General features: G+C 40.0%; 1 protein-coding gene across 5 annotated transcripts; it reads left to right on the top strand.

Annotated features, from left to right (window-relative positions):
* The first annotated feature begins 6,844 nt into the window (after nt 1-6,844).
* On the top strand, nt 6,845-27,279 carry MYEF2 (myelin expression factor 2). 5 transcript variants are annotated; one of them, XM_042474184.1, is made up of 18 exons: nt 6,845-7,054; nt 12,343-12,572; nt 13,769-13,821; nt 14,990-14,997; nt 15,097-15,190; nt 16,069-16,260; nt 17,590-17,743; nt 19,827-19,876; nt 19,953-20,016; nt 20,169-20,267; nt 20,770-20,820; nt 20,925-20,969; nt 21,047-21,142; nt 21,959-22,057; nt 22,625-22,696; nt 24,382-24,596; nt 24,690-24,741; nt 26,745-27,279. In XM_042474184.1, the coding sequence occupies exons 1-18, from the start codon at nt 6,900-6,902 to the stop codon at nt 26,906-26,908; spliced, it is 1,893 nt and encodes a 630-aa protein (XP_042330118.1). In that variant the 5' UTR covers nt 6,845-6,899; the 3' UTR covers nt 26,909-27,279. The 5 variants fall into 5 exon arrangements, with proteins under 5 accessions (XP_042330118.1, XP_042330117.1, XP_042330116.1 ...); XM_042474183.1 differs by having other exon boundaries at nt 20,898-20,969; nt 21,047-21,133; XM_042474182.1 differs by having other exon boundaries at nt 20,898-20,969.
* Nucleotides 27,280-27,297: the final 18 nt, after the last annotated feature.

Genomic DNA, 27,297 nt, shown 5'->3' with positions numbered 1-27,297 from the left:
TTCATTTTATATATACAGACACACAGAATATATATTTTATTCAATATATATATATATATATATATATAAATATATATATATAAATATAAATATATATATATTGAATAAAAGCCCAAGCTAGAAAAGTTTAGCTGTATCTGTTTACAGCTATCTGTTTAAACAGTTTTATTCTTATATATATACTTGAAGCCTCCCATGCACTGATTTTCAAAGGGGTGGATGGGAAGCACTGATGGACGATGGATTGGCTTTTTCATTTCCCCATCAATTCTTCCAAGGGAGGAGGCCTGACTTGTGCAACTTCCCTTTGGCTTCTTGTTGAAGAGCCCTGTGATGAAGAGAGACCAGGGAAGGAAGGTGGTGACACATCCATCTCCTTTTTGGCTGGGCTCTGAAGGCCGCCACTGGCTCTTTCCTCACTCCTTTGTCTTGAAAAGATCTCCTTCCAGGAATTCAAGGGAATAACAGTTGCATTTCCAGATGCCCTGCCCTGTATTGAAATCTTGCCTGCCCTTGAGAACCAAAGGAGAGACATTTCCTTTGTCTGGTGGAAACACCTTCTCTTGTGGGCCTCATTCTTCCTACGTAATAAACTGATTTTTAAGCCAAACTGATAAAGCGATTTAGTGCCAAAAAGATGTTTAGCTATTCAAACCACAATCTGATCCACCCATTTCAATTTACTCCACGTTCACATTCCTCAATAAGATCGAATCAAAATGGAGTTGTGTCACAGGGGTGGCCGTGCCACAGGGGACCAAAATCCAACCGACAGCATGTTCACACTTGCGCTGATTCGATTCATTTAAAAAGATGCAAGGAAGAACTGGTTTAACTGGGGTTAGTGCTGTGCCGCTCCCCCGGAAACCACATCAGAAATTTGGCATACGTGCAAACAAAGGCCCTTTAAACTGGTATGAAAACTGGTTTATTATATAGTGTGAATGAGGCTGTGCTTTCCTTTAGTTTTTTGGGGAGAGGGGGGACTGAATGACTGTACAGTAGGTAGATTGACTATATGACAATGTCTGCCAGACATTGACCCTAGAATTGCACTGGAGGAGCTACAAATACCTTCTCTACAGGAATCTCTAGGTCCTTCAGTGTGACTTTTAGTTCAAGTTGTCCACATAGTTGTGCTGGAGGGCCTAGATATTCCTAAAGAGAACATATTAATAAAATCCGTGAATAACCAAATCCACAAAAAGTCAAGCCACAAATGTGGAGAGATGAGTGTATATTATTACGAATAAACATTGCACATTTTGAACGAGAATTTCATCTCCCCCCAGTATCCTGGTAGTTCAACCATCCATGGGGGAGGGCATTTTGCTATTTAACTATAGCCTTACTATAATGCACAGGATGAAATTACAGAGCCATCCTTCATATTTATTTGCTATTAATTCTGCATCAGTCATTTGCTGTGTTTGACCAAAGGCAGCCTTCCAGTTCTTGTGGGACTGCCAGAAAAGCACTTCGATTAATCTTACCTTCATGGTTATGGAAACCGAAACCGTATACAGCAAAGAATCCCATGATCCCTTAAAGATGAAATGTTATTTTATAGACATTCCCTTTGGAAATAATTATCAAAATACGTTGAAGAAGAAGAAGAAGAAGAAGAAGAAGAAGAAGAAGACATGATGCTTTTAGTTGCATTTTTATTGTGCAATCATTCTAACTCCATCACAAAATGTTAACAGTGGCCCAGATGTCCTTATACCACATTTGTAACGCCCCTCATGTTTTCCACTAATTCTTCTTCTCCCTCCCCCATCACAAAAAAGGGGGGAAAGAAAAGAAATATTAAAGAGAGTAAAGGGCCATTCACACTATACGATTCTAGCACTGCAATTGCAGTGGCAACATTTGATGGCATCCTGGGAACTGCAGTATCACGAAGGGTACTTAAACCTCTTAGACAGTCTGCTCTAATGCTTTCTTAAACTACAAATCCCAAGATTTCTTGGATGCAATCATGGGGGTTAACAGCTTGGGAGTGCTCCTGGATTGGATCCGTCTCTCCAAATGTCAGCCCAGGTAGATGCGACAGTCAGGAGTGCTTATTATCAGCTTTGGCTGATATGCCAGCTGCATCCCTTCCTGGATCTGGAGGACCTAAAGATAGTAATGCACACGCTGGTAAACTGAAGGTTGGACTTTTGCAATGCGCTTTACATTGGGCTACCTTTGTGCCAAGTTCAGAAACTTCAGTTGGTTCAAAATATGGCAGCCAGATTGATTACAGGAACATCCAAGACTGAACATATTACACCTATACTGAAGTCACTCCATTGGTTGCCAATTAGTTTCCAGGCAAAGTACAAAGTGTTGGTTTTGACCTTTAAAGTCCTACATGGTTTGGGTCCAGGTTATCTACAGGATTGCCTTCTCTGTACAATCCACCCCGAACATTGAGATCCTCTGGGAGGCAGCTGCTGCACCCTGCAAGAACCTGACTGACAGCTGTTACCCAGAGGTCCTTCTCATTGGCCACCCGAAGACTGGAATGACCAGTCAGAAGAGATCTGACAGCTAAACCAGCTGCTGGAATATAAGACACATTTGAAGACCCATCTCTTTTTAATCATGAATTGTAAACATGAATTTTATATTTAATTATTGTTCTACGTATTGTAAAATAAATATTGCATAGATCTCTTAATATGTGTATTTTATGCAGCTTAATATGTGAATTTTATGTAATGATTGTACATTTTGCAAACCAAAGAGATGGTTAAGAGGTGCGATTAAAACCCTGTTTAAGTATTTGAAAAGATGTGGGTCATGGCTTCCATGTCAGGGGTTCATTCAATCTACTCTCAGTTTTATTACCATCTAAGGTGCTGAGTTTGATGGATATGGTTCAGCACCATGGACAGTTCCCTTAAAACCTGAAATATGACCCTGATTCTACACTTCCATGACACTGAAACCACTAGGTATCCCTGGATGGTGACAATGAGGTTCATACCTGCTTCTCCTTTCCACTTTGGGTAGAGAAGCTTCTGTCCTGGATGCATAGAATTCCTTCCTTATGTTTCAGAGGTATGGCCCTATAGGTGCTAGGAGCCACAAATGGGATCTGCAGTAACATTTTGCAGCACAAAGTGATTCTTTTGATCATGGTGCTAGCTAGCCAGATCTTATTCCAGGATAACCCATTCTACCATCATCAATCTCTTGGCTGCTCTTATTTTCCATTTAGTATTGTTCCTATAGGACAGTGATTCTCCAACTCTGTCCTTCCAGATGTTTTGGACTTTGGCTTCCAGAATCCCAGACCACTGGCCAAGATGGCTGCAGCTTCTGGGAGTTGAAGTCCAAAACATCTGGAAGACCAGAGTTTGGGAACCACTGCTATAGGGGCTGAGATAGTGTGAGAGTTGTTTGCCCATGGTAAACTGTGGGCATTTGTGGCAAAGACCAGATTTGAACAAGGTGACCTGACTTCAACAGGCCACAGTTTGATAGGCCAGGCCTATATAATGCCAGTCATTGTAGACCAGTGATTCCCAGATTTTCATCCTCTGGATGTTTTGGACTGTAGTTCCCAAAAACCCTGACTGTGGCTCAAATTTATTGGGGATTCTGGGAGTCGAACCTCAGAACATCCAAAGGACCAAAGTTTGGGAATTAGAGATCTAGACCAACAGAAAGTAACTTGGAATTTGGTTGTCAAATGGCTGCTCACACCTTTTATTGTTAGCCGGTATTCCTCTTTTATTTTTAATGGATTGTATTAATGGTCTCTCTAGCAATATCTAGGATCTCCAGTGCAACTCTATGGTCAGCTTTAATCAAAAGTTGCACTGAAGAACCTATAGATTCCAAGAGAGAACATTCTACAGTGGTACCTCGGGATACGAAATACCCAGGTTACGAATTTTTCAGGATACGAAAAAATCCCATAGGGATTTATTGTTTCGGGTTACGAAAGTTTTTTCGGGTTACGAAAAAACTCCGGCGCTATTTTAAATGGAGCCGCGGCGGAGCCGCGGCTTTTTTCCCCATTAGCACCTATGGGTTTTCGGCTTACGAAGGCTTTTCGGGTTACGAAAGCGGCCGCGGAACGAATTATTTTCGTAACCCGAGGCACCACTGTACTAGGTATTTGTAGCTCCTCCAGTGCAATTCTATGGTCAATGTCTGGCAGATGTTGACTGTAGAGTTGCTCTGGAAGACCTAGAGATTCATAGGGAGGTGTTCTCTCAGTTAAAAATAGAGTGTATTTGTTTATACTGGTCAAAGACCGAATAAATTTTATTACATTAGAGTGTATTTGTTTTTTGTGGTTTTTCCACTTTTGTGGTTTGTCCACTTTTTGGCCAGCTCACTCTTTGGTTTGCCACTAACTTCTTCCTTTACACCCTCTTTTGCTCTCAATAGGAACAGAAGAAGAAGGAGGAGTCCAAGGGAGTCAAGAAGCCAGTTTGGCCAGAGCCTCCTGGGACCAGCCAGGTTTCTGTTGTCCCTCAGACACCGGAAAAAAGCTGGGAAGTGAATCCCTAAACAAACACAAGCAGGTGAATGAGCAAAAGGTTTAGGGGAAATGGACACTCGGCAATTTTATTTAAACAGTGTGTTGCACTCAAATGCTATGAATGTATTTAAAAAAATGTTAAAATACAAAGCTAGCGATCTATAAAAAGTAATTCAAGCCTGTGGGCCACGCCCTACAGACATACATGTAAAATGAACAGTCAGTACTGGGCCAGAAAACTGAAAATCCCATGGGAACATATACAGTACAAAAAATATCAGTTCATTTGTGCCTCACAAAATGAGATAAAAGGGTATACAACCGGTTAGAGAGTGCACAATGACTAACAAATTAAAAAGGGATAATGCAGTATGCCCATTACAAAATACTAGATATTGACCAAACGCGTTTCGACATATGTGTCTTCCTCAGTGGTCATGTATAAATGAAACAATCTTGGAAAGATACTTATAAGGTGTATGGGGACATCCCGTCTCTATGGGTAAGTTGTAGCTCCCAATGGACCAAATATCCTGCCTAGGACTGGGATGTCCCACACACAGTAGCAAGCTCTAATGAGACACATATGTTCCCTCGCTTGCTTGCTTTCTCCAACTAGTTATGCGTCCCATAAGATACACAAGGAAGTAGAATCATCACTGTTGTATATAATGATGCACAAATGCAACAGTCAGCCTCAAAAGAGAAAGGAGGAGATGATATTGAAGAACGGACAGATGTTTTCTTTGTATTAACTGAACTCTGAATCTGTTTAATTTACAGTTGGACCTCAGTATCTGCTGAGGTTTGGTTTCAGGACCCCATGTTCTAACCAAAATCCATGGATGTTCGGGTCCCATTACAAACAATGGGGTTGTAATGTGGTGTCTTTACATAAAATGGCAAAATGAAAGTAGGCTTATTTGGATATATATATAGAGAGAGAGAGAGAAAGAGAGAGAGAGAGAGAGAAAGTGCTATGGATGGCAAAATCCGTGGATGCAGAATCTGTGGATATGGAAGGCCAACTGTATTTTGTTGACTAAATAAATGTATTTCACATATTTCTTTCAAAGAGTGGACATGTGTCAAATGTAATTGGGTTTTTGTTTAGTTTTTCCACACGGGTGGCTCAGAAAATGACAACCTATGCTTTCTGATAGCACAAAATTATTAGCCACCTTGGTTCCTTGCCTGGGAGAAAGGCATCATATAAATAAAGCAAATAAAGCAAATAAATACACTGTGTATAAAATTACCTTCTGGTTATGTGTAGAAGGTGTATATGAAACATAAATGAATATCATGTTTAGACTTGAGTCCAATTTCCAAAGTTTCTCATCACATCGAACCAAACATTTATAAATCTGATCAATTCTGAAATCCCAAACACTTCTAGTCCCAAGCATTTTGGACAAAGGAAACTCAAGTTGTAATAATCATAGCCATAATTTCATGTATAAGCTGCCTTTGTGATGGAGTGGGAGCCAGCTTTTCCAGTTTCCAGTGCAAATATGCTGAAAAGAATCACCAAAAGAATCAGCTAGAAGAAATAATTGAGATTTGATTTGATTGAGAGTTCCTGCATGGCTGGATGGCCCTTGGGGTCTCTTCCAACTCTAGGAGTCTATGATACAACAACAACAACAGATTATATACTTATACTATATTATTATTATTATTATTATTATTAGTATCCCACTCTTTCCCCAGAACTGGGACTCAGAGCAGCTTCGCAACATTTAAAAGCAATACAATTAAAGACACAGAAAAGTGATACATTAAAGCAGAATTAAATTCTTCAAGCTATGGAATTCTGGGAGTTGGAGTCTGTTGTGCTTTTCTGGCTGAAGGCTATGGAATTCTGGGAGTTGGAGTATGTTAGTGTATGTTGTGGGGCCCAGAGCGGACCATGGCGCAAGGCTGTGGAATTCTGGGAGTTGGAATATGTTGTGGGGCCCACTGGCAACCCTAGGCCCACAACAAACTCCAACTCCCAGAATTCCATAGCCTTCCGCCAGGCAGGCAATTAAAGCGGTGCCAAAACCGGGTTATCTCTCCAGTGTGGATTGTTTATTGTTGTACCAGAGCTCTATGACAGGGAAGGCTAAATGTATACACATACACTCTATAGTTCCCAGAATTGCCCAGCACTGAGCCAGGGCAGTTAAAACAGTCTCAAAGCGTATTATTTGGGGATGCAGCCTTAGTGTGTACTCATTTGTAACAGTCGTGTTTATTGTCAACTGAGGGACGGGCTCCCTGTTTTCTACAGGGCCGCTGTCGCCATGGCAACTGGGCAGTTCTACCTCCCAGCTTCCCGTTCTCGGCGCCGTTTAAACTCTCGCGAGAGCGGGGCGGCAGTCACCGGTGCGGAGGACGCTCAGGGTTGAGAGGGGAGGAGAAGGTAGAAATGGCGGAAGGCGACAAGTTCGAGGCAGCGGCGTCGTCTGGGCCTTTGGGGGAGGCCGAGGAGGCGGCGGCAGCGGCCGCCAACGACCACGAGGAAGAAGCGGGCGGAGGAGCCATGCCCGAGAGCGGCGACGGCGGCGCCAATGGCGTTAAAATGTGTGTGGGGCTTCTCCTCTCTGTCTCTGGCCGGGAAGGGGGCGTGGGAGGCCAGGCAGGGACTCTACCTGAGGACGGGGATTCAGGGGGCCGCACAGGCCGCGCCTCGGGTTGCCTGCGCCATCGGGAGAGAAGGAACCACAGGGCAGGACATTATATTATTCGGCCAATAGGCTTCAAAGCAGATAGGGCACACTATAGAAATGATCAGTTATGAAATCGCTTTAACTGGCCTGGGCTCACTGCTAAAGTACTATGGGTATTGTAGTTTGTGGTGGCCCCAGGGCCACCACAAACTACAATTCCCATAATTCCATAGCAGTGAGCCCAGGCCAGTTAACAGTGGGACAGACTCCCTTGGAGTGTAATGGAGTCTCCTTCCTTGGAGGTCTTTAAACAGAGGCTGGATGGCCATCTGTCAATGGGGATGCTTTGACTGGGAGTTCCTGCATGGCAGAAGGGGGTTGGACTCGATGGCCCTAATTGGGGTCTCTTCCAACTCTAGGATTCTATCCCACGGACAGCCAAGAAGACAACCAAATGGGTCCTAGAACGGATCAAGGCGGAAATCTCCCTGGAAGCCAAGTATGAGGCTTGTCATCCTTTGGCTGCGTCATGAGAAGGCCTGATGTATTGACAAAGACAATAATGTGAGGAAAGGTAGCGGGTTGGAGAAAGGATGGAAGGAAGGCCATAGGCCAGATGGATAGACTCATGGAATCATAGAGTTGGAAGAGACCGCAAGGGAAGTCATGTTGCTGAATTGGCAGGAGCTAAGCAGGACCCAAGTGGAAGACAGAGAGTCCTGGAGATGTCAAATCAAAGGCAGTTAACAACAACAAATTGTCTTCAATGTAAATGGTGCTTAGGCCTCAGTATTATTATTATTATTATTATTATTATTATTATTATTATTATTATTAACCTTTATTTATAAAGCACTGTAAATTTACACTGCGCTGTACATACAATCTTTATAATTAGACGGTTGCATCTAACGCAACAGCAGATAGAACAGAAAGGGTTGCTAACAGCAGTGTGTTAAAGACAGGTGTTTATTGTGGCAGGAGCTTTCTGGACCAGAACCTACATGAATCCCAAATTAATTGTAGTCAGGGGGATCAAATGGTGATAAAATATGTGAAGTTGAAGGCTTTCATGGCCAGCATCCATAGTTTTTTGTGGTTTTTCCGCACTGTGTGGCCATGTTCTAGAAGAGTTTATTCCTGACGTTTTGCCAGCATCTGTGGCTATGGGCAACTTCTCTCTGAAGATCCCACTACAGATGCTGGCGAAACGTCAGGAATAAACTCTTCTAGAACATGGCCGCATAGCCTGAAAAACCTACAAAAAACTATAGGTGATGAAATAGTACAGCCTATAGCATTTCTATGAAAGGTTTAAAGTTATTTAAGATGCATGGCTGTTCTCAACAGCAGCAATAGATGATCCCGCCAGTATGCCAGTGTAGGGTGGGGTTATTCTATCTCTTTGTAATAAAATAACACAAATTACTATATTTAATGCAGTTTGAATGCTATTATCGTGACGGGGAGCCAAAAATAGTTGTTAAGGCCATAGGATAGTCCTGTCTCCTATCTCTCTCATCCTATACCTTGGCAGAATTGCTGCTGGATGACAGTTCATAAGAAATGAAGCCTAAGAGCACAGATCTCTGGTGGTCAAGGAAAAAAAGCTTACATTACTTGAAAACCAACAGCCCTGTCCACTTCTCTCCTTTAAGGCAGGACAAGCTTTGTGTTCATAGAAATCCTAATCTGTACATCCTATTTTAATTAATAATAATAATAATAATAATAATAATAAAACTTATTTATAGCCCACCCCTCTACAAGATGCAATCGGGGTGGCTTACAAAGATTAAAAAACATGTGTTCCAAAACCCTCAATCCCCCCCCTTAAAATATAATTACATGATATAAGAGTTATTAAAAAATACATAAAAATAAAATTAATATATATACAGCAAACTATAGACCGTGACTGAAGTTCGTTCAGAGATCTTAGAGTTCTTCTGATGGCCGGAGAAACTGTTCGGGAAAGGCCTGTCAGAAGAGATCCGTCTTTATAGCTTTTTGAAAGCTGTTTATGATGGTAATACAGTATGACGAATTTCATCTGGCAGGCCATTCCACAATCTGGGTACGACGGCTGAGAAAGTCCTTTGGGAGGTTGTGGACAGCCTTGTTTTATAAGGCTGTAGCAAATTCCTCCCTGAGGATCCAAGTGTGTGGGGAGGATTATATGGAAGGAGATGGTCCGGAAGATAGGTTGGACCCAAGCCATTTAGGGCTTTAAAGGTGATAAACAACACCTTGTACTGGGCCCGGAAACTGATGGGCAGCCAGTGAAGTGATTTTAAGATCGGTGTTATATGGTCTCTTCTGGATGTACCAGAGACCAGTCTGGCTGCCATGTTTTGAACTAATGGAGGCATTCCAATGATAAATCGCAAAACCTGTTCTAAGGCCCCAACATCTTTGCTGTTGTTAGCTGCCCTCAAAGTTAGTTCCAACTTATGGCGACCCCATGGATGAGACATCTCCAAGAATCCCTATCAACCACTGCCCTGCCCAGATCCTTCAGGTCTTTGCGCGTAACCCGCCTGATGGAATCTATCCATCTGGTTTGTGGTCTTCCTTTCATTCTTCTACCCTTTACCTATCCTAGCATTATTGTTTTTCCTAGCGATCCATGCCTTCTCATTATGTGGCCAAAGTACGATAGTCTCAACTTGATCGTCTTTGCTTCCAAGGAGACCTTTGGTGTGACCTGTTCAAGAACTCATTTGTTTGTCTTCTTGGCTGTCTATGGGATCCTAAGTACTCTTCTCCAGTACCACATTTCAAATGAGCTGACTTTCTTTCTGTCTGCTTCCTTCACTATCCAGCTCTCACATCCGTACTGCCAAAATAAAGCTGCTTCGGGTCTCTTTGGAGGTATGCTGTTTAAATGATGCATGCATCCTAAGAATCCGGAAGCTGCACCAAAGCTGCACTCCAGTGCTTAGGAATGGAGCATGGCTTTGGCGCGACCTCCGGACTCTTAGGACCCATGCATCATTTAAATAGCATACCTCCAAAGAGACCCGATGCAGCTTTATTTTGGCAGTCTGTAACAGGCCTATGTGTGAAAGAGATCTGGGAGTCCTAGTAGACCACAAGGCGAACATGTAAGCAGTGTGATATGACAACTAAGAAGGCCAGTATGACTCTAGGCTGCATCAGTAGATGTATAGTGGATAGATCAAGGGAAGTAATAGTGCCACTCTATTCTGCTTTGGTCAGGCTTCACTTGGAATACTTAGAAGTATCCTGCTCTACCTCTTTCTCTTTACATGTACATGGTGATATTAAGATGATCTGATGGGTGACTCAATATGTCTCTCAATAAGGGAGAAAAGCCAAACATGTTTACACTGAGAAATATGTGTATGGTCCTCTTTAGGGGCTGCTAAAGAGGGGCAGCAGTGCAAAGACATTAATACAAAATATGAACTGAACAGGTAAAAATGATTGCTTGTTCTGTCTGCTGTTGTGAACATGTGCGCCATAATAACTTACAGATGAAATAAAATCTATAATGGATATTACAGTAAACCAGATGGAGTTACATGTATAGAAAATGGGACTCTACATTCATAGAATCATAGAGTTGGAAGAGACCTCAAGGGTCATCTTTTGAGTTTATTCTTTCAAAGTGAGTTTAAAATGTACTTGAGTTTTTTTAAAGTTACATCTCGTAGTTTTTATAGTAAGAGTAGGCTATTATACAGATATTTGTGTCTGTCAGGACTTTCATTAAATTGCTTTGTATGCACTTGTAAGTAAGCAAGTATTGTCCCCTGTTATAAAAAAACAACAGCCCCTGAAGTAGGTGATGCAGATACATCTCTGCCAAAATGCAATGATTGTTACTGTGTTTGGAATAGAACTTATTTAATCATCCATAAATTGTGACTCCTTTGCATCAGATTCCATTGGATGTTCCCAGTATCTTTTGCCAAATTGGGCAGTGTGGTTTCTGCTAAATCAGGAATGCATAAACTAACCTAACTAAATGGCCCAAGGTGACTTACTTTACGGGTTTTCTCAGCATATTTACAAGTGAGATTTGAGAATGGATGGAGCACTATCTTGTCTTTTCTGATCTTTTTTATGAGTAAAATGCAGGGTAGTAAAGGATTTTTTGTAGGCTAGAAAATGAGGAGCTGGCAGAAGAGGCAGAGAGTACTCCCAGCCTCTTCAGCTAGCAGTAGTAAGAGATGGTTTTTTTCAAGGTGTACAGATGGTTTACCTGTTGTGTGTTTAACATGGAAAATTAACAGATTGGTAAGAGAGGGAAGGTGTCCTTTCCTTTCTGCTGGATCACCCTCTTTGGCCAACACAGATGCAGCAAGGTACTGGAGAAGGAGTAAAGAAACCCATATCTTTTCCAGTTAGTTCTGAGATGGCGCTTTCTGGGTAGGAAGGAGGCAAAGGCCTTCTTTCATGGCTACTGTAATAAAGTGGTATATTGATAGAGGAGGAGCAGTTTGCTTATTTGTTTGGATGGAATTGTTTGTTGACTGAAGCAGCCAGGTGATTAGTTAAAAACAAGAGTGGAGTAAGCCTCCATGTACATTGCCAAGAAACATAATCTCTAGGCAAAGAATGTATACATTAGTAAGATACTATACATGCTCCATTCTGTGTGATCTACTCTGTACATACTTTAAAATCTTTATGTGTATATATGATGACAGAGAAATGTACAAAATCCATTTATGCTTGTCAGTTTCTCCATTATCAGTGGGTACATCTGCTATTGAACTTGGCTGTGGACCAGACTTGGCGTTATATTACATAGGTTCTTGAATTTGCAGATTTGTTTTTTTCTCTGTAGCATCTCTTCCCCCAATTCAGTTTGTGACTATAGTACAGTACGTATGGAGTACTTTTAACTATTTACTCCGTGACACTGTTCTGCCAACAAATGTTCTTCAAAAAAATCCTGTTCTGCACTACCAGCTCTTTTCTACCTGAGCCGGTGTCAATGGTGTGAATTCACCAGAATAACAGGCCTGGGAGTATGTATTACCCTTCACCCATCCCACAAACCCAACTGAGATCTGCCCCCATGACTGTTGTTTGAAAAAACACCATGTATACAGATGCAAATGTGAAGACATTATGTTTGCCCTGACATAAACCTAATATAATTGTATTTCTGAAGTAACAATTATATATTTCAAAGCAAAAATGATCTTCATTTTTTTCCAACTACAGGGAAAACGATGAAACAGGAAAGGATGAGTCCGCACCTGTCAAACCAAAGTATATTTCAAAGCCGAAAGCAATCCCATCTCTTGGACACAGGAATAGGTTCCATCCATATGCAAAGGAGAAGAGTGCAGGGACTGGAGAGAAGAAAACCATTAACCGTAACCGAGTATTCATTAGCAACATCCCATATGACATGAAATGGCAGTCTATTAAAGATCTTATGAGAGAGAAAGGTAACTCACTCCTTACAGCCTGCTTCACAAAGGAATGGGACAAACACAAATACTTGGAGTACTGTGACCCATACAAATTTGGTTTGTCTGTTTCAACTTCTGTTTGATATGTCTACCTTCCCCCTCTCTTTCACTGGAGACATCTGCATTGTAGGATAGTATGGCTAATGAAATGATGTATCCACAGTCTCCTTCCATTCTAGTATCGTAGTAGATAGCCTAGAGAATATTCATGCCCCCATGAACTTTTAAAGGGACTGTGTTATGACTAGCTGTAGTTTGAATATAAGCTATATGTAGTGTGTTTTTTAAAAGTATGAATGACAAAGGATGTCTTTCAAAAGATGCTTCTGTATTTCTCTTGGTGGAATCTGGCTGTGGAATTACTTCTGTCTGCATTGTCATTTCTGCCATGACTTGTTTGTCTGGAGCTCTATTTCAAGTGTGTTACTACAGTTGTAGTTTGACAGAACTATTTGAATGCCCCAAATATTTTGCCATGGGCATGTCAGGGGAAAGAGAAATCCCAATTCATGAACTGTTAAAAGTTAGTTTGTATTAACTTGGAAAAATGACTACTTCAAAACCATGCAAAGAACATTTGGTTTCTAGGTCTTTTAAAAATTCAAACTTTCTTTTAACTCTGCAAGGTGTGTCTGTTGTAAGGTGACGTGAATATACGATTGGGTTTATGCAATGAAACTTTACTCTAGAAAGTGTGTGGCTTGCTGTGAAATTCTTTGACTTTTGTAAATTGGTTATTCTACTGAAGGCAACCTCCTTACTATTTTGAAGCTATTCAGGTAGAAAGTCACCTTAAAACAGCTGTTGTGAGCAGGATGACAAATGTCACTGAAAAGTGCTATTGTTGATGTCCTATTTGATAGGTGAAGGGACTATTTGTACAGTATATCAACTTGTTCACCAACTATATCATACTGGCCAAAATATGATCTGTAGCATGAATTAGGTTAAATATAGTTGTCTTCTTTAGCTTTTGAGAATGTGGCTGTTGCATATTCCTGAAAATTGGCTAAATTATATAGTCCTTGACAGGAGGTATGTTGGTCTGGTTTTGATTGTTGGTGAATAATAGGTGCTGCTTCGTAGAGTTGTGCACAGGGACGCAGCAAAGCAAGACACTGGTGTTTAAATGCATTGTCTCTTGGTATTTTCCCTTTGTATGTCTTATGTAGTTGGTGAGGTTACATACGTGGAGCTGTTTAAGGATGCAGAAGGAAAATCAAGGGTAAGTGCCGTGGGCAATCATCTGCTAGAGGTTTAAAGTTCCTCAGCAGTTTTACTTTTGTATAATGCTTGTACCAGTATTTGGAAAGTAAGTTTCATTTTTTCACATTGATGTTAATACAGATTGAGGCTTCTGTATCAGATACAGTGTGTCAATTTTTATATAAATGAGTGTAGCTGGATGCCAGGGAATAATATGTACTTTAAATAAATGGCATTTACCTAATTCACTTAAAACAGCACCTTACTTTAGGATTTCTGTTGTATTCAGATGTGATTAAGTTGAGGACTGGAAAAAAAATCACTGCAAAGATAAATTCTGATGAGCCTAAAGTTTGTAGGACTACTTCTGGATTATTGAACTTGTGTAGGTTTTTTAAAAAAAGGAATGGAAGGAGTTGGTTGGTAGGCAGTGGATGCCAGCAATGAGGGAGGCATTTCAGTGTAAAGAATGTTAAAGCTGCTTTGTGTCTTTCTTCTTAAAAAGGTCAAACGTTCAAACTATAGTAAGTCTGAGCCTGCTGTGTGAACATGAGAAATGCAGGTTTGACTCAAGTGTAAGCAATAAAACTTGTTGGGTGTCCATTTTTTTCCTTTAAGATTTTTATACATTTTTGTTTGGCCAAGGGGATGTTTTGTAAAAAAAATAATAATTAGGGGAAAGATTTCTATTGAAGAATTACATGCATTTTTTAATCACTCTTCCTTCTTAAATTGGGGAAATGCTGAAGGTACCAATGTAAACAATGTAATTGCAGTCCCATTTATGAAAAACATAAATATTGTAGTTCATGATATATTCTATACATTCAGTTCAACTGTCCTCTCCCTTTAGTTGTTTATGACATCTGTGTGTCATTTTCATATCCAGATTCTATTATGGTTCCAGGAAAACAAAAACAAAGAAAACAACATACAAAGAAAACTAAACCACCACCTTTGTATTTAATATTAACTGTAAATTAAACTTATGCTTCATATTAAAGGTAGTAGCATTACTAGTTAAATGCTGTTCTTTCCCTTCCAGAACTTCTGTCATTCATTCCTAATGTCTGTTCTTTGTTCTGTTTGTCTAAAATCTTACACTACTTTGATACAATGACTGCATTTACTGATTCAGTCTTATTTGTTTTTTCCTTCTGTGTTGGCGAATCTACATCTGAATGCAGGGCTGTGGGTAAGTGAGAATGTTTTGTTTCTCCTTTAATGTTTAAACAACATATTTTAAAAGCACTTAAAACAACAAAGAAACCAATATTTAATTCTGTTTCATCAGTGTGGTTGAATTTAAAGATGAAGAATTTGTCAAGAAGGCCTTGGAAACTATGACTAAATACGATCTTAATGGAAGACCACTCTACATAAAAGAGGTATGTTTTTAATTTGCAACAGAGTATTGGGTTTCTTTAAAAATGAGAAAAGAGATGTATAGTATTATTAAATGCCCTCAGGGTTAATCTTACACAATAATGACCGTTTTATTTTCCCAAAATAAGCAATGATATCAGTGGTGTCAGTTCTCTTTTAAGAGGGTGAATCTGTTCTCCATAACTTAAATTGATTGCTCAGATAAGCTGCAGCCTTGGTAAGATTGATTGCCTAGGAAACTTTCAAGACCTCTATATACTGTAATCAAACTTCAGGTAAGAGTGTTGTGTTGACATGAGGTTCGTTAGATTTGAGATAGATGCTCTACTAATTTTCTGTGAGTTTTAAATATGTCTCAGTTGCCTGCAAGATTACATGTGTAATTGTGCAAACAGCAATTTTAAGTTCTGGGGGACATGCTATATCACTCTGATCCACATCTTTCTTTCCCTGGCTATGTACAGATAAGCTGCCTAGAGAGAAATGTGTCCACAATTTCACATGGGTATATATTGTTTGAATAGTTCGATCACAAGGTTATATCTTATGCAAATGATAAAAACAATTAACACTAAGAACTGAATCCTTTTTTTTTTTGAAAGAACGTGTTAGGCTGACAGATTTCTACTTGTCCGTAGGCTAGGTAACAGCATGTGAAGTGGCAGTGCACACTCTCTCAGCCCTCATCTGAAAGGACCACCTCTATAGGTGAGGGAGCTAGGTCTCCATGCACATGAAGTATTTATGCCTTCTGCTGCCACTGATAAGGATGCTAACTGCTCTTTTGGGGTTTTGTGGAATTTCAAAATAGTGCTTATATCACTTAAAGGCTCTGATTTGGGATTAATAGGTGCATATTCTCTTATTAAATGTGTTGTAGGATCCAGATGGTGAGCATGCTCGCAGGGCTTTGCAGCGTGGTAGTGGACCTTTCACAGGAGGACATGGCCCAGATGTAGCACCTGGCTTGATGAATTTGCCACCTTCTATTCTTAATAATCCAAACATTCCTCCTGAGATTATCAGTAATCTTCAGGCTGGTAGGCTTGGGTCCACCATTTTTGTTGCCAATGTAAGTATAAAGATGCACGGGGTGTGCATTTCCAGATTTTCGAGTATCAAGTTTTCTTAGCATGGAACAAAGATTCTCCTAATTGGGTCTTTCATAGTGATGCATTTTTAGTTCATGGTGTTTCATCTAAATTGGAATACATGCATTTTCAATGTTTCTTTGTTCATTTAAAGTTCTTGGACCTTCAAGTTCTCTGTTCCTGTGTACTTCTTAAAAACCTTTATAATGAAGCTGTTCTGCAAGCTGTTTAGATAAATGAACAGGTTTGTGTCTCATAGGTCTTAGGCAGATGGATAGGTTGGAGTGGCCTCTGGCTGCCCCGACCATGAGTATACCATGAGTGGCATGGGACTGCAACGACCAGATGCTGCAGTCCCAAGGCCAGGCGCCTGCCATGGTTCGCAACAGATCAAAGGCAAGGAGTGCTATTTTTGTGCTCCTTTTGTGGCTGCATTTGGGTCTTCTTAGGCAGCTGCTGTGCAACTTCTGTCGAATTTAGGGGTGTGAACACCACATCTCTGGATTAGCCCATAGTGGGCACTTTTGTCCTATCTCTTTCGGGCACCAGTTAACCAATTTAAGATATGTAACCATCAGATCTTTTTTATGTATTCCTAAGTAATTGGAGAATATTGAATTGTATACCAAGCGATTCATCTTCATACACTAGCTTTTAATTAAGAAATGTTAAAACCAGTGGGCGAAACAGATGGCCCCAATTTGGGGGGAGGGCTTGGAGCTGTCCATTTAGGCTGGATTGGGGCCATGGCAAACAGATGCGCAGCCCCAATCCTACCAGCTTCCGCGCCAAATAGGAGCAGAAAAGATCCACTCTTATATGGGGGGGGGGGGGAATGCTGTCCCCTTGCCTCTGGAGTTGGCTTTTCGCTGGCGTGTGGCATCTAAACACCATACCCCCAAGCTGGATAGAAGCCAGACAGCATGTAATTGCCGGCACAGTTTTTGTACAATTTGGTGGTGTGGTGCATCTATAAATAACATGCTCCCAAGCCAGCGAGATGCTGGTTTTACCAGGCCATCTTTTTTGGCTCCAAGTTGCTTGTTCCCATTAGAACAAAGGTTTGTTTGTTTTTTATAATCAATATGCTGAAAAATAAAATATGTTACATTTTAAGATTTAGGGTCATCTTTGACACTAGAATTTCAATCAAATTCCTCATTCATCTGTATATGTAATAAAACATTTGATATTATTAGGTTGTGTATGTCATCTGGACCCACACTAAAATCCCTTTTAGGATTAAAGCCTCTTAATGAGACAAAATTGTGCTGGTCTGTCTCCTAAAAGCTTTTTCTATTCTTTTTAAGCTTGATTTCAAAGTTGGTTGGAAGAAATTAAAGGAGGTGTTCAGCATTGCTGGGACAGTGAAACGAGCAGACATTAAAGAAGACAAAGATGGCAAGAGTCGAGGAATGGGAACAGTGACCTTTGAACAGCCAATCGAAGCTGTTCAGGCAATATGTATCCTGATAGAACTGAAGTGTTTTATCTAATGTGGGTTAAATATGAAAATGTTCAAAGGATTTTTGCATAACACCAGCACATTTGACTTTTCTGTGTGCTTGGATGTATTCTTGAATTCTGCAACAAAGAAATGGTTTGATTTTCAAAGTCCAGGAAATTTAAAGTCCATTTGCATCTCAACAGGGACCCCTCTTTTGCAATCTAATTTTTTTTAATCTAAATACTGGGGGAACAAGACAGAAGTGCTTAACATACTGATCAGCTCTCAGGATATGTTTGTTGTGTGCCATCAAGTCATTTTCAACTTGTGATGATCCTAAGGAGTTTTCTTGGGAAGATTTGTGGAGAGAGGTTTGTTTTTGCCTTCTTCTCAGACTGAGAGAATGTGACTTACCCAAGTGGGTTTCCATGGACAAGCAGGGATTTGAGCTTTTTTCTCCAGAGTTGTAGTCCAGCACTCAAACCATTACACAATGCTAATTCCCTTATGAGGTACATAAAGAAAAAGCTGCTGTATTCCATTTTTATTAGTTTTTAGGTAACTCATTTCCTTCATAGAAAAAAGAAGTATTTACAACCCCCCCCCCAAATATCCACAGGTTCCTTATTCACAGATTCATCCATCCACTTTTTGGAATATCAACTCCCATTAAATACAACAGTGGGGTAATATGGTATCCCATATATAAAATGGCAAAATCAAGATTTGCTTTTTGGAACATATTCTTGATTTTGCCATTTTATATATGGGATACCATATTACTCCACTGGTGTGTGTGTGTGTGTATTACAAAAAGCAAATCTTGATCTTGCCATTTTATATATGGGAAACCATATTACTCCACTGTTGTATTTAATGGGAGTTGACCGTCCATAGATTTTGGTATCCATGGGGAGTCCTGGGACCAAATCCCAGAGGATACCAAGGGCCCACTATAATCAGTATGGGGTGGAAAAGGGTTCAAATTATGGAGGAAGAGATTAGGACCAGTAATCAAATTAATGATCCTCTCATACTGACACCTTCCAGTTTGAATTAGCTTCCTACCCTGTTCCCATAACCCACTGATCTTTCAAAATAGTACCCAGGGTTCCTGGAGCTCTGCTTTCTTTGGCACGTTACAGACCGCCCAAAAAGGGGCGGTCTTGGGCCGCTGCCGGTTGCAGCACGGAGGAGCCGCAGCAGCCAAACCGTGCGACTCCTCCGCGCTGCAAAAAAGGAGTGCAGAAATTGCACTCCTTCCGGCAACCCGGAAGAGCCGCCGCAAGTGCCAAAGCGCACACTCGCAACTGCTCTTCCGGGTTTAGACGTCTGGACGCTGTGCGTCCGTTACATCAAGATGGCTGTGCCCGTCTGTATAGGGCGCCGCCATCTTGCAGTACGGAATATGCATGAGGGGCAAGGCGCGTCCGAAAGCGCCGCCCCTCGTGCGTATTCCTGGCGCAACAACGGCGCCGCTTAGGACCGTCTGTAAGGCGCCTTCCTGTATTTCCAGGTCAATCATGCAGTATAAATGTGTTCTTACATTAGAGCAAACAGCTAGGTAAAGACGTTTTTGTTTTTGGCAGAATTTGGAAGATGAATGGCTCAAGACTGCATGCTACAATGACATGTTTTCTACTTCCTGTTTCATTTCAATAGTTTATGTTTTAACAGATTTAAAAATTTTTATAGTGTAATTTGTAACTGTTGTATGTTGTGAACTTTTAGCTATGTTTATTTTAAATGTTATAAGCTGCCTTGAGCCTCAAACTGTGAAGAAGACAAGAAATAAAAAATAAATTGAAGAAGTTATCTAATCTATCTGAACAGGCAATTAAAATGTGTACAGTTGTCCCTTCTAATTCATGGGGGAAGCTGTTCTGGACCCCCCCTCATGAATCAGAATAACTGCAAATATTGGAGCTCCATTGTTCCTCCTGGCTTCCCGTCTGCAGAAATTCAAAACTGAAAACGGGAAGTCAGTGAATCCGGAGGGACAACTGTAATTCATAGGGTGGGATGGGGGGTATTTGAATGATAATGTCTGGTTTAACAGTTGTTACTCATGGAAAATAGACTTCTTAACCTCATGATCAGCAATGTTCAATGGACAGTTCCTGTTTGATAGACCAATGCATGTTAAAATGGTGAGTTGTCATTTACTTTTTTCAGTGAAGGCTCTGACAAAGTGCAATATTCTGAAACCCTTTTTCTTGTTGTTAGGATGACAAATCAGTTCCTCATGACGATTTCCGTGTAGCAGACAGTAAAACATCACAGTTGCCCCGTGAGTATAAACTTTTTGTGGTTGTCTGTTAATCTACATTTTGATTTCATTTTAAAGTCTTTAGATTGCTTCTGCCTTCAGCTGACTATGGCTGCAGGGCATCTCTGGAGCAACAGAATCCCTGAAACTTATGGAGAACTTTGCTTTCAAAGGTGGTCTTGGAGGCATTGGAATGGGACTTGGACCTGGTGGGCAGCCCATAAGTGCAACCCAGCTGAGCATGGGTGGCGGAATGGGAAGCGTGGCTCAAGGTCAGTATACTTCCCTTTTGTGAATTTTTAAAGCAGTGTTTTGCTTTGAGGTGAGGGAGACCTTTTAGGAATTTTGTTTGTCTTCAAATATATTCTGTTTAGACCCCAACCTGTAATCTAGGAAAAAATGAATAGTGTGTGGGGGGGGGGGGGGGGGTTTAAGATAAATCAGGAAGCAAAGATACTTCTACTTTTTAAAACAGTCTCTTTGGTACTAGTGCCCCATTAGTGAAATTAATTAGTTGATTAGCTCCCCTAGTGCCTAATCTGTTATCTTTCTGGCACTAGGCAAAGACGGTTGTTTTTTTGCAGGGGGAGAGTGAGCAAGCGCACACCATCAATATACACATTTCTGTATTTGTATCTTAACCTGTTTTAATTGTTGGCTTTATTACATTCTCCTCTGTATTGCATTGATTATACTGTAAACACTTGTGGGAGTAATTTCACTGAAGTAACTAAATCTTGAAATCTATTTACTTCTTTCTTTCCCCCCCCCAAGGAATGGGAGTAGATGGACCAGGCTTTGGAGGAATAAATAGGATGGCTGGAGGTAAGTATTTCCTATATTTAGTTTGTTTCTGTGTAAACCTTGTGAAGTTAGTAAAAAGCTCTTTGCTTATGGTTCAGGTGCTGGTGGATTTGGTGGCATGAAAGGAATGGCAAACATGGGAGGATTTGGTGGAGTCAACCGAATGGGAGGTAAGTGGACACCTGCTCTTTAAAATTAAAACTTTAATTTATCTAGTGCCATTGTAAAAATAAGAATCTGTTTATAGGAATGGGCAGTGTGGATGACTTCAGAGGGAATATTGGCACTGGAATGACTGGTGGCATAGGAACAGGCATGGGAGGCATGGCAACAGGTATGGGAGGTAAGCTCCATGAACTTGTATCTTTTAGCCTCCCCCCCCCCCAACAACAATACCCAAAAAAGAATCCTTAAATTTATGGTTCAAGAGCCTAAATGATGTGGAAGCTTGTTGACTTGTCAACCTCTCATTTTTTAAAAAAGATTTCAATAAAATATGTGAGATACAGTACTTAGAGACTCATTATCAAATATCACACAATAAAACCTTCATATTCTTTTTCACCCTTTGAAATTTGGTATGGGGATTGAGCTGGGTTCATACTTGAAGCGTAGAATATATTTTTATATGAATATTATGTTATTTCCCCCCCATAATGTTTATTACTTAATGAATTTACTGCAGTATAAACAGATGGGCAAACAGACTTTTAACAAGACTGCCTAAGAGTCAAGTTAAACCAGGATGATAAGAACATATCATTTTATTAAAAGGCATTTGAAATCTGCTAAGCTTGTTTAAAAAATTAAGGCTTAAAAAGTGAAATTATAATGTTCTAAATCAAAGTTCCCATGAAACACTGTCAGTTGCAGGATAAAATGAAGCCTTATTTTATCACTTGCATGTGCTAGAGCCAACTGCAAATGCTTCTGCATTAATGTGCATGTTTTTAAAATACAAATGGTACCAGCTAGAGAGGCTAATAAATATTGGTGGTTTTTTTTTAAAAAAAAAAACCCTTTTCCTCCTAACTGATGTTAGAATTTATTATTTGTAGAAATCCCCCATTATTGCCAATTTACAGCTACTGTACTCAACTTCCAATTACCTACCTAAACTAAGGAATTACAGAAAATGTGTGTACTGTGTTTTCTGCAGAAATGTTCCGTGGTGGAATGGGTGGAAATATCGATAGAGACTTCGGTCGGAGTGATATGGCTATGAACCGTGGTTTTGCAGACTCATTTGGAAGAATGGGTATGACCCTTGGTAAACGTGTACTTCTCACAGACTCAGATGTCAAGCATGTAGCAAGCAGATCATTTTCATGAGTGAACATTGTCATTTCATATTCATAAACTGCCCACCACCACCATCAGAGATTTGCTTGTGAAAAGTACTGAGTCTTCTTTCTGGAGATAACAAAATACAGGGTTCTTCTTATGCTACTTTTTGAGAATGAGTAAAAGTAGAGAAGTAGAGCAATAACTTGATTCAGTAAGTGAATGACTATTAGCCATTTGTTCAATCTCAACTTTTAAAGAGAGCCTTATGCAAACCAGTGGACTTGTTGCTTCATTGTAGTTCTGCTGAGAATATGTAATTTGCATTCTGCGATGGAAAGCATTCAGTGAGACCATTGTAGTGAATATATGTTTCACTAGTTATATTAGCTTCTCTTAGTTTTGTAGTTTTAGGTGAATATATTGCGTGGATAGACTTTCAGAGGGAATGACTTTGAGATAAGAAAGAGGTTTACTATAATTCCTTATCTTCTAGTAAAATAGAGTTATATAACTTAATCTTTTTTCTGTCCTTGTTTAGGTGGTGCAATGGTTGGTGGTTTTGCAGGAGCAATGGGAGCTTCTAATATGGGCCCAGTAGGATCTGGAATGAGTAGGTTGATCTGTTTCAACCAAATATATGTTCTGGAACAGAAGAAATTTTAACTATTGTACTAGGTGGACCCAGAAATCTTGGTAGCAGCAGCAAAAAAAATTGATTTCATATTTTCCAGTTTATATGGCTCCAGTTTTAATTGAAGTTCATTAAAATGTGGTGGTTTGTTATGATGCACAAGGTAGCATTTCATTCAGCCACATGTGTTCAGGGTTAGTTTTAGGACTGAAGTGTTTCCTGTGGAATAAGCTTCATTTTAAACTATCTAGGGTGGAGTATTTCAATAAATATAGTGCATATTGGGATGTGGAGTTGAACTAATTTACTTGAATAAGCACTAGCTGTACAAACTTTTACATGACTTTATATGATACTTTGACATCTTATCCTTAAGAAGAAGTTTCATAAAGTTGTCATGCATGTGTGGTTGCAAAATAAATCAAAGGTGCATGTGCTGTATTGTGTTAACAACATTAACTCCTTTCCATTATAAATGTGAATATATTTCCAGTATATATGTTGGAATATGATTCTCATTCTCTTCCATGGTCACACTTATATTTTGGCATTTCCATATTCATGACAAACCTTGTGCTTATTTGGAGAACAGGCTTGGATGCGTGAATCTCATATAATAAGAGACTTGGGAAACTGCCTTTATAACACGTGAGATGCCATGTATTGTACCTGGGACGCCCCCAGCCCCCAAATCTCATTGCCCCAGCCTATGCCCTACCCTAGCCCAGGGCTGTGGAAAAGCATGTCTGGCTGTTTATTGAGACTACAATCCCTGCTGATTTTGCCGGGGAAGGAGGGGGGGAGAAAGCTTAGTTTCCTGTCTTCTTGATACAGCGGGCAGCAGTTGCTACCCCTGGCCTTTTTGAGCACAGCCAGAGTCCTCCTTGGTTATATCCTCAGCTGGGCAGTGAGCAAGCAACACAATGGAGCATGGGATGAAGAAAATTACTTGTTTTGAAGGTTTGGCCCAGCCAGTTGACTTCATGATTCTCCCCCCCCCCCTTGCTTCTGGGAAACGGGTGGGGAGGGGGTCAAAAAGCACTGTCCAAAAAAACTTGTTCCTACACAAGGCAATAACTGTTCCCAGAGATTGTAGGTGGGGGGCGTATCATGAAGCACTGTCCAAAAGGGGGCTTTGCCTGTGGAAGGCAACAATTGTTCCCCAGAAGTGGGGGCATCACAAAGCTGGGTCCAAAAAAGCCTTGTTCCCATCAAAAGCTGTAACTTTGTTCCCCAGAAGCAGGGAATCACAAAGCATGGTCCATGGAAGACAGTGCAATATGTTTGTACCCAGTGAAGGCAAAATGCTTCAGTCCCCAGCTTGTCAGATAGTGACACCTTCCTGTATCCCAATTTATAGGACTACTATGTGACAGGCATGGTACTGGTAGCATCCAGTTAACTAAATGGACAGTATATTGACATCATCATACATTAGTTAATTGGAAAAAGCCAGTGCCACATGCAAAATATTGTGTCTACTTTGAGGAAACTTGTCTTCATAAAACCTATTTAATTGTGAATCTGAAACAAGTTAAAGGTTTATTTATTTAGAGTATTTATATCCTGCTGTTCAGCCACAAAGGCTCTTAGAGAGGTTGTATGTACAAGTTTTACAGCTGGATTCTTAAATCTCTCTGTTCCTCCCTCCATACGTTTTGCAGGTAGTGGAATAAGTGGTATGAACAGCATGACTGGAGGCATGGGCATGAGCATGGGCATGGATCGGATGAACTCCACTTTTGATCGAATGGGGCCAACCATGGGAACTGGTCTGGACAGAAGTATTGATATGGATAGAGGATTTGTACCTGGCCCAATGGGAAGTGGTGTGAGAGATCGAATAGGCTCCAAAGGCAACCAAATATTTGTCAGAAATGTAAGTATGTGAATGAATTAATTAGTAGTGTAATTCTCTTGCTTTTTCTCCTTATGTTACTATACATTACTGTATGCTTATAATTATTTTCAGCTTCCATTTGACCTGACTTGGCAGAAGCTTAAGGAAAAATTCAGTCAATGTGGTAAGTATTAAAGCACAAATGTAGTTTCATCTCAAACAGAAATAATTAAGAGTAGAAGAGTGAGGTATCTGTCAGTGCTTTCCAGACTTGGTAATCCTTAGGGAATCTTTCAATGTTAAATGGATAAGCTCATGTGAAGCCCCTTTAGGTCTGTCAGTGAAACTCAGGTGTGTGGCAGAGAATTCAGGGTCATGTTGTGAAATTCCTGTAGGTCTCTGTCAAATCTTGTTGAGCTTCACCACCATTGCTTAAGTGGGAAAACTTAACCCAGCAATGAATCCTGCAGAGGATTACCTTTTTAAGGGAAACTTGTTATTTATTACTGATCTTCTAATTGAGAAAAACCAAGTAATGTGGGCTAGTTCATACAGCAAAGCAAAGCAGTTCACACTAACTGTAGTTTAGATGCAAAATGATAGGTTAAATATAGTTTTACTTCCAAGCCAACTACAGTAGACCCATTGAAGTGAATACATCTCATTTATTATGTCCTGTTGATTTCAATGGTTCTGTTCTTCTTCGGTTTATAATTGGATTTAGCTGTGTAATTGTAGTCAAACTATACATGGCTCTCCAAGAATCTCCTGATTTTCTACCATATAAGAGCCTCAAACTGTGTCATGCCCATACATAAAGGCCTGTTACAGACTGCCAAAATAAAGCTCCTTCGGGTCTCTTTGGAGGTATGCTATTTAAATGATGCATGCATCCTAAGTATCCGGAAGCTGCACCAAAAGCTGCACTCCGGTGCTTAGGAATGGAGTGTGGCTTTGGTGTGACCTCCAGACTCTTAGGACCCATGCATCATTTAAATAGCATACCTCGAAAGGGACCCGAAGCAGCTTTATTTTGGCAGTCTGTAACAGGCCAAAGAGAAACCTATTTGGACAAATCATTGTTTGCAAATTGATTTCATTTGATGATTTTATCAAGCTAAAGTTTGGATTGGGTTTTGTATCCAAATTCAGAGAAATCATGGTCTAGGTTTCTTTCACCTTGGCTTTGTTTGAAATCAGTGGTATATATTAAGAGTACAGTTAAAAGCTTGAAAGGTATTTTAATGCACATTTAAACTTCACAAGCAGCTTTTATGATAATCCTTTTTGGAGAGTACAGTCAACCCTCCTTATCTACAGATTTTTTCAGTGCATGGATTTAAGCATCCACGGCTTGAAAACATTTTAAAAAAAGTATACATTCTAAATAGCAAACTTTGATTTTCTATTTAATATAAAGGACACCATTTTACAAAAATGTGTCATTGTATTTAATGGGACTTGAGCATCCACGAACTAAACCCCAGTGGATAACAAGGATCCATTGTAAAAGAAGGATAAAGTAATAATACTTTTACAGGTAACTCAGCTTATCCTTTTGAGAAGCCATGCTGCAGTTAAAGCTACATACTGGCATCCCAGTAAAATACAAACATCTACGTACAGTAGGTCCAGAATTCAGGGACAATTTAAAAGCTGTGTTTTGACTGGAATGCCTATCATCTCTACCCGGGGAATTTTAAGAATTCACAAAAGTTCTTAAAAATATATCGCTAATTTATCCATTTATATTTACTTGAGGAGGCAAGAGAAGGAGATGCAACATAATCAAAGCAGTTAGAAGACAGAATAGATGATACTAAAAAGAAGATACAAATAACAGGAGCAAGCACAAGGGAGAGAGTAAGAGAAAGGAATGGGCACTAAATAAAAGGTTTTTTGTAGGTAAATCGGAGTAGATATGTAAAGTGTAAGGCAGACAAGCAGATGAGGTGTCATGGGATTTGAGGTGATGGAGAGTGCATTAGTTTCAGGGGCTTTCTTTCATGTGGCTGCAGCATGCCATGTATAGATGATCTCATTCTGTTTCGCCAGCTGGTAGGAAGAAACCTGAGACTTTCAATTAAAATTTTAACTTGTAGTTTATGAATAACATACAGTGATGATGGAATTTCTATTTTCACCAGTGCATTAAAACTAAACTGAATTTTATCATTGTTTGTTCAGGTCATGTAATGTTTGCAGACATAAAAATGGAAAATGGAAAATCGAAAGGCTGTGGGACAGTCAGATTTGACTCTCCAGAATCAGCAGAAAAGGCCTGTAGAATAATGAATGGCATAAAAATCAGTGGCAGAGAAATTGATGTACGTTTGGATCGCATTGCATAATTTATAATTACTTATTGAGGAACATTCCTTTTGTCAGTTTAGCTTGTCTCCCCCACCCCACTCTCTAGAAGTTGTTTTTAGTAACATTGTATGCTTTATTTGAGTTGGAAGAAAACTTTTAAAACCCACCAGCCTTCAACAGTATAGTGTTTAATATACTGTGAACTTGTTATCTGACTCTTAATGAAATTTGGTTTTTGAAGAGAACTTTCTTGACCTGTTCAGTGGTATTAATCTCCACATCTTCTCTAGAAGTCTGGAAGCTGTGGCTATTTAATACCTTTCTAAAATCATGCTAAGTGTCTCTGGTCATTCAGTTTAAATGGATGGTTCTACTGTTTTTAATAAAACAAGCCATTTTCTCTGTTTAACAAACACTGTATACTGAG

Source organism: Sceloporus undulatus, chromosome 6, assembly GCF_019175285.1.
Source record: "Sceloporus undulatus isolate JIND9_A2432 ecotype Alabama chromosome 6, SceUnd_v1.1, whole genome shotgun sequence".
Taxonomy (NCBI): domain Eukaryota; kingdom Metazoa; phylum Chordata; class Lepidosauria; order Squamata; family Phrynosomatidae; genus Sceloporus; species Sceloporus undulatus.
The sequence above is the reverse complement of the archived record's forward strand: the minus strand, read 5'-3'. Positions and strand labels throughout refer to the sequence as shown.

Bases quoted from the DNA above. Each gene is read 5' to 3' on its own strand.
- MYEF2 (XM_042474182.1), top strand. From the start codon at position 6,900: ATGGCGGAAGGCGACAAGTTCGAGGCAGCGGCGTCGTCTGGGCCTTTG. The intron at 20,017-20,168 runs GTGAGTATAAAC...TTGCTTTCAAAG, and splicing joins TAAAACATCACAGTTGCCCC to GTGGTCTTGGAGGCATTGGA. The intron at 22,058-22,624 runs GTATGACCCTTG...GTCCTTGTTTAG, and splicing joins AGACTCATTTGGAAGAATGG to GTGGTGCAATGGTTGGTGGT.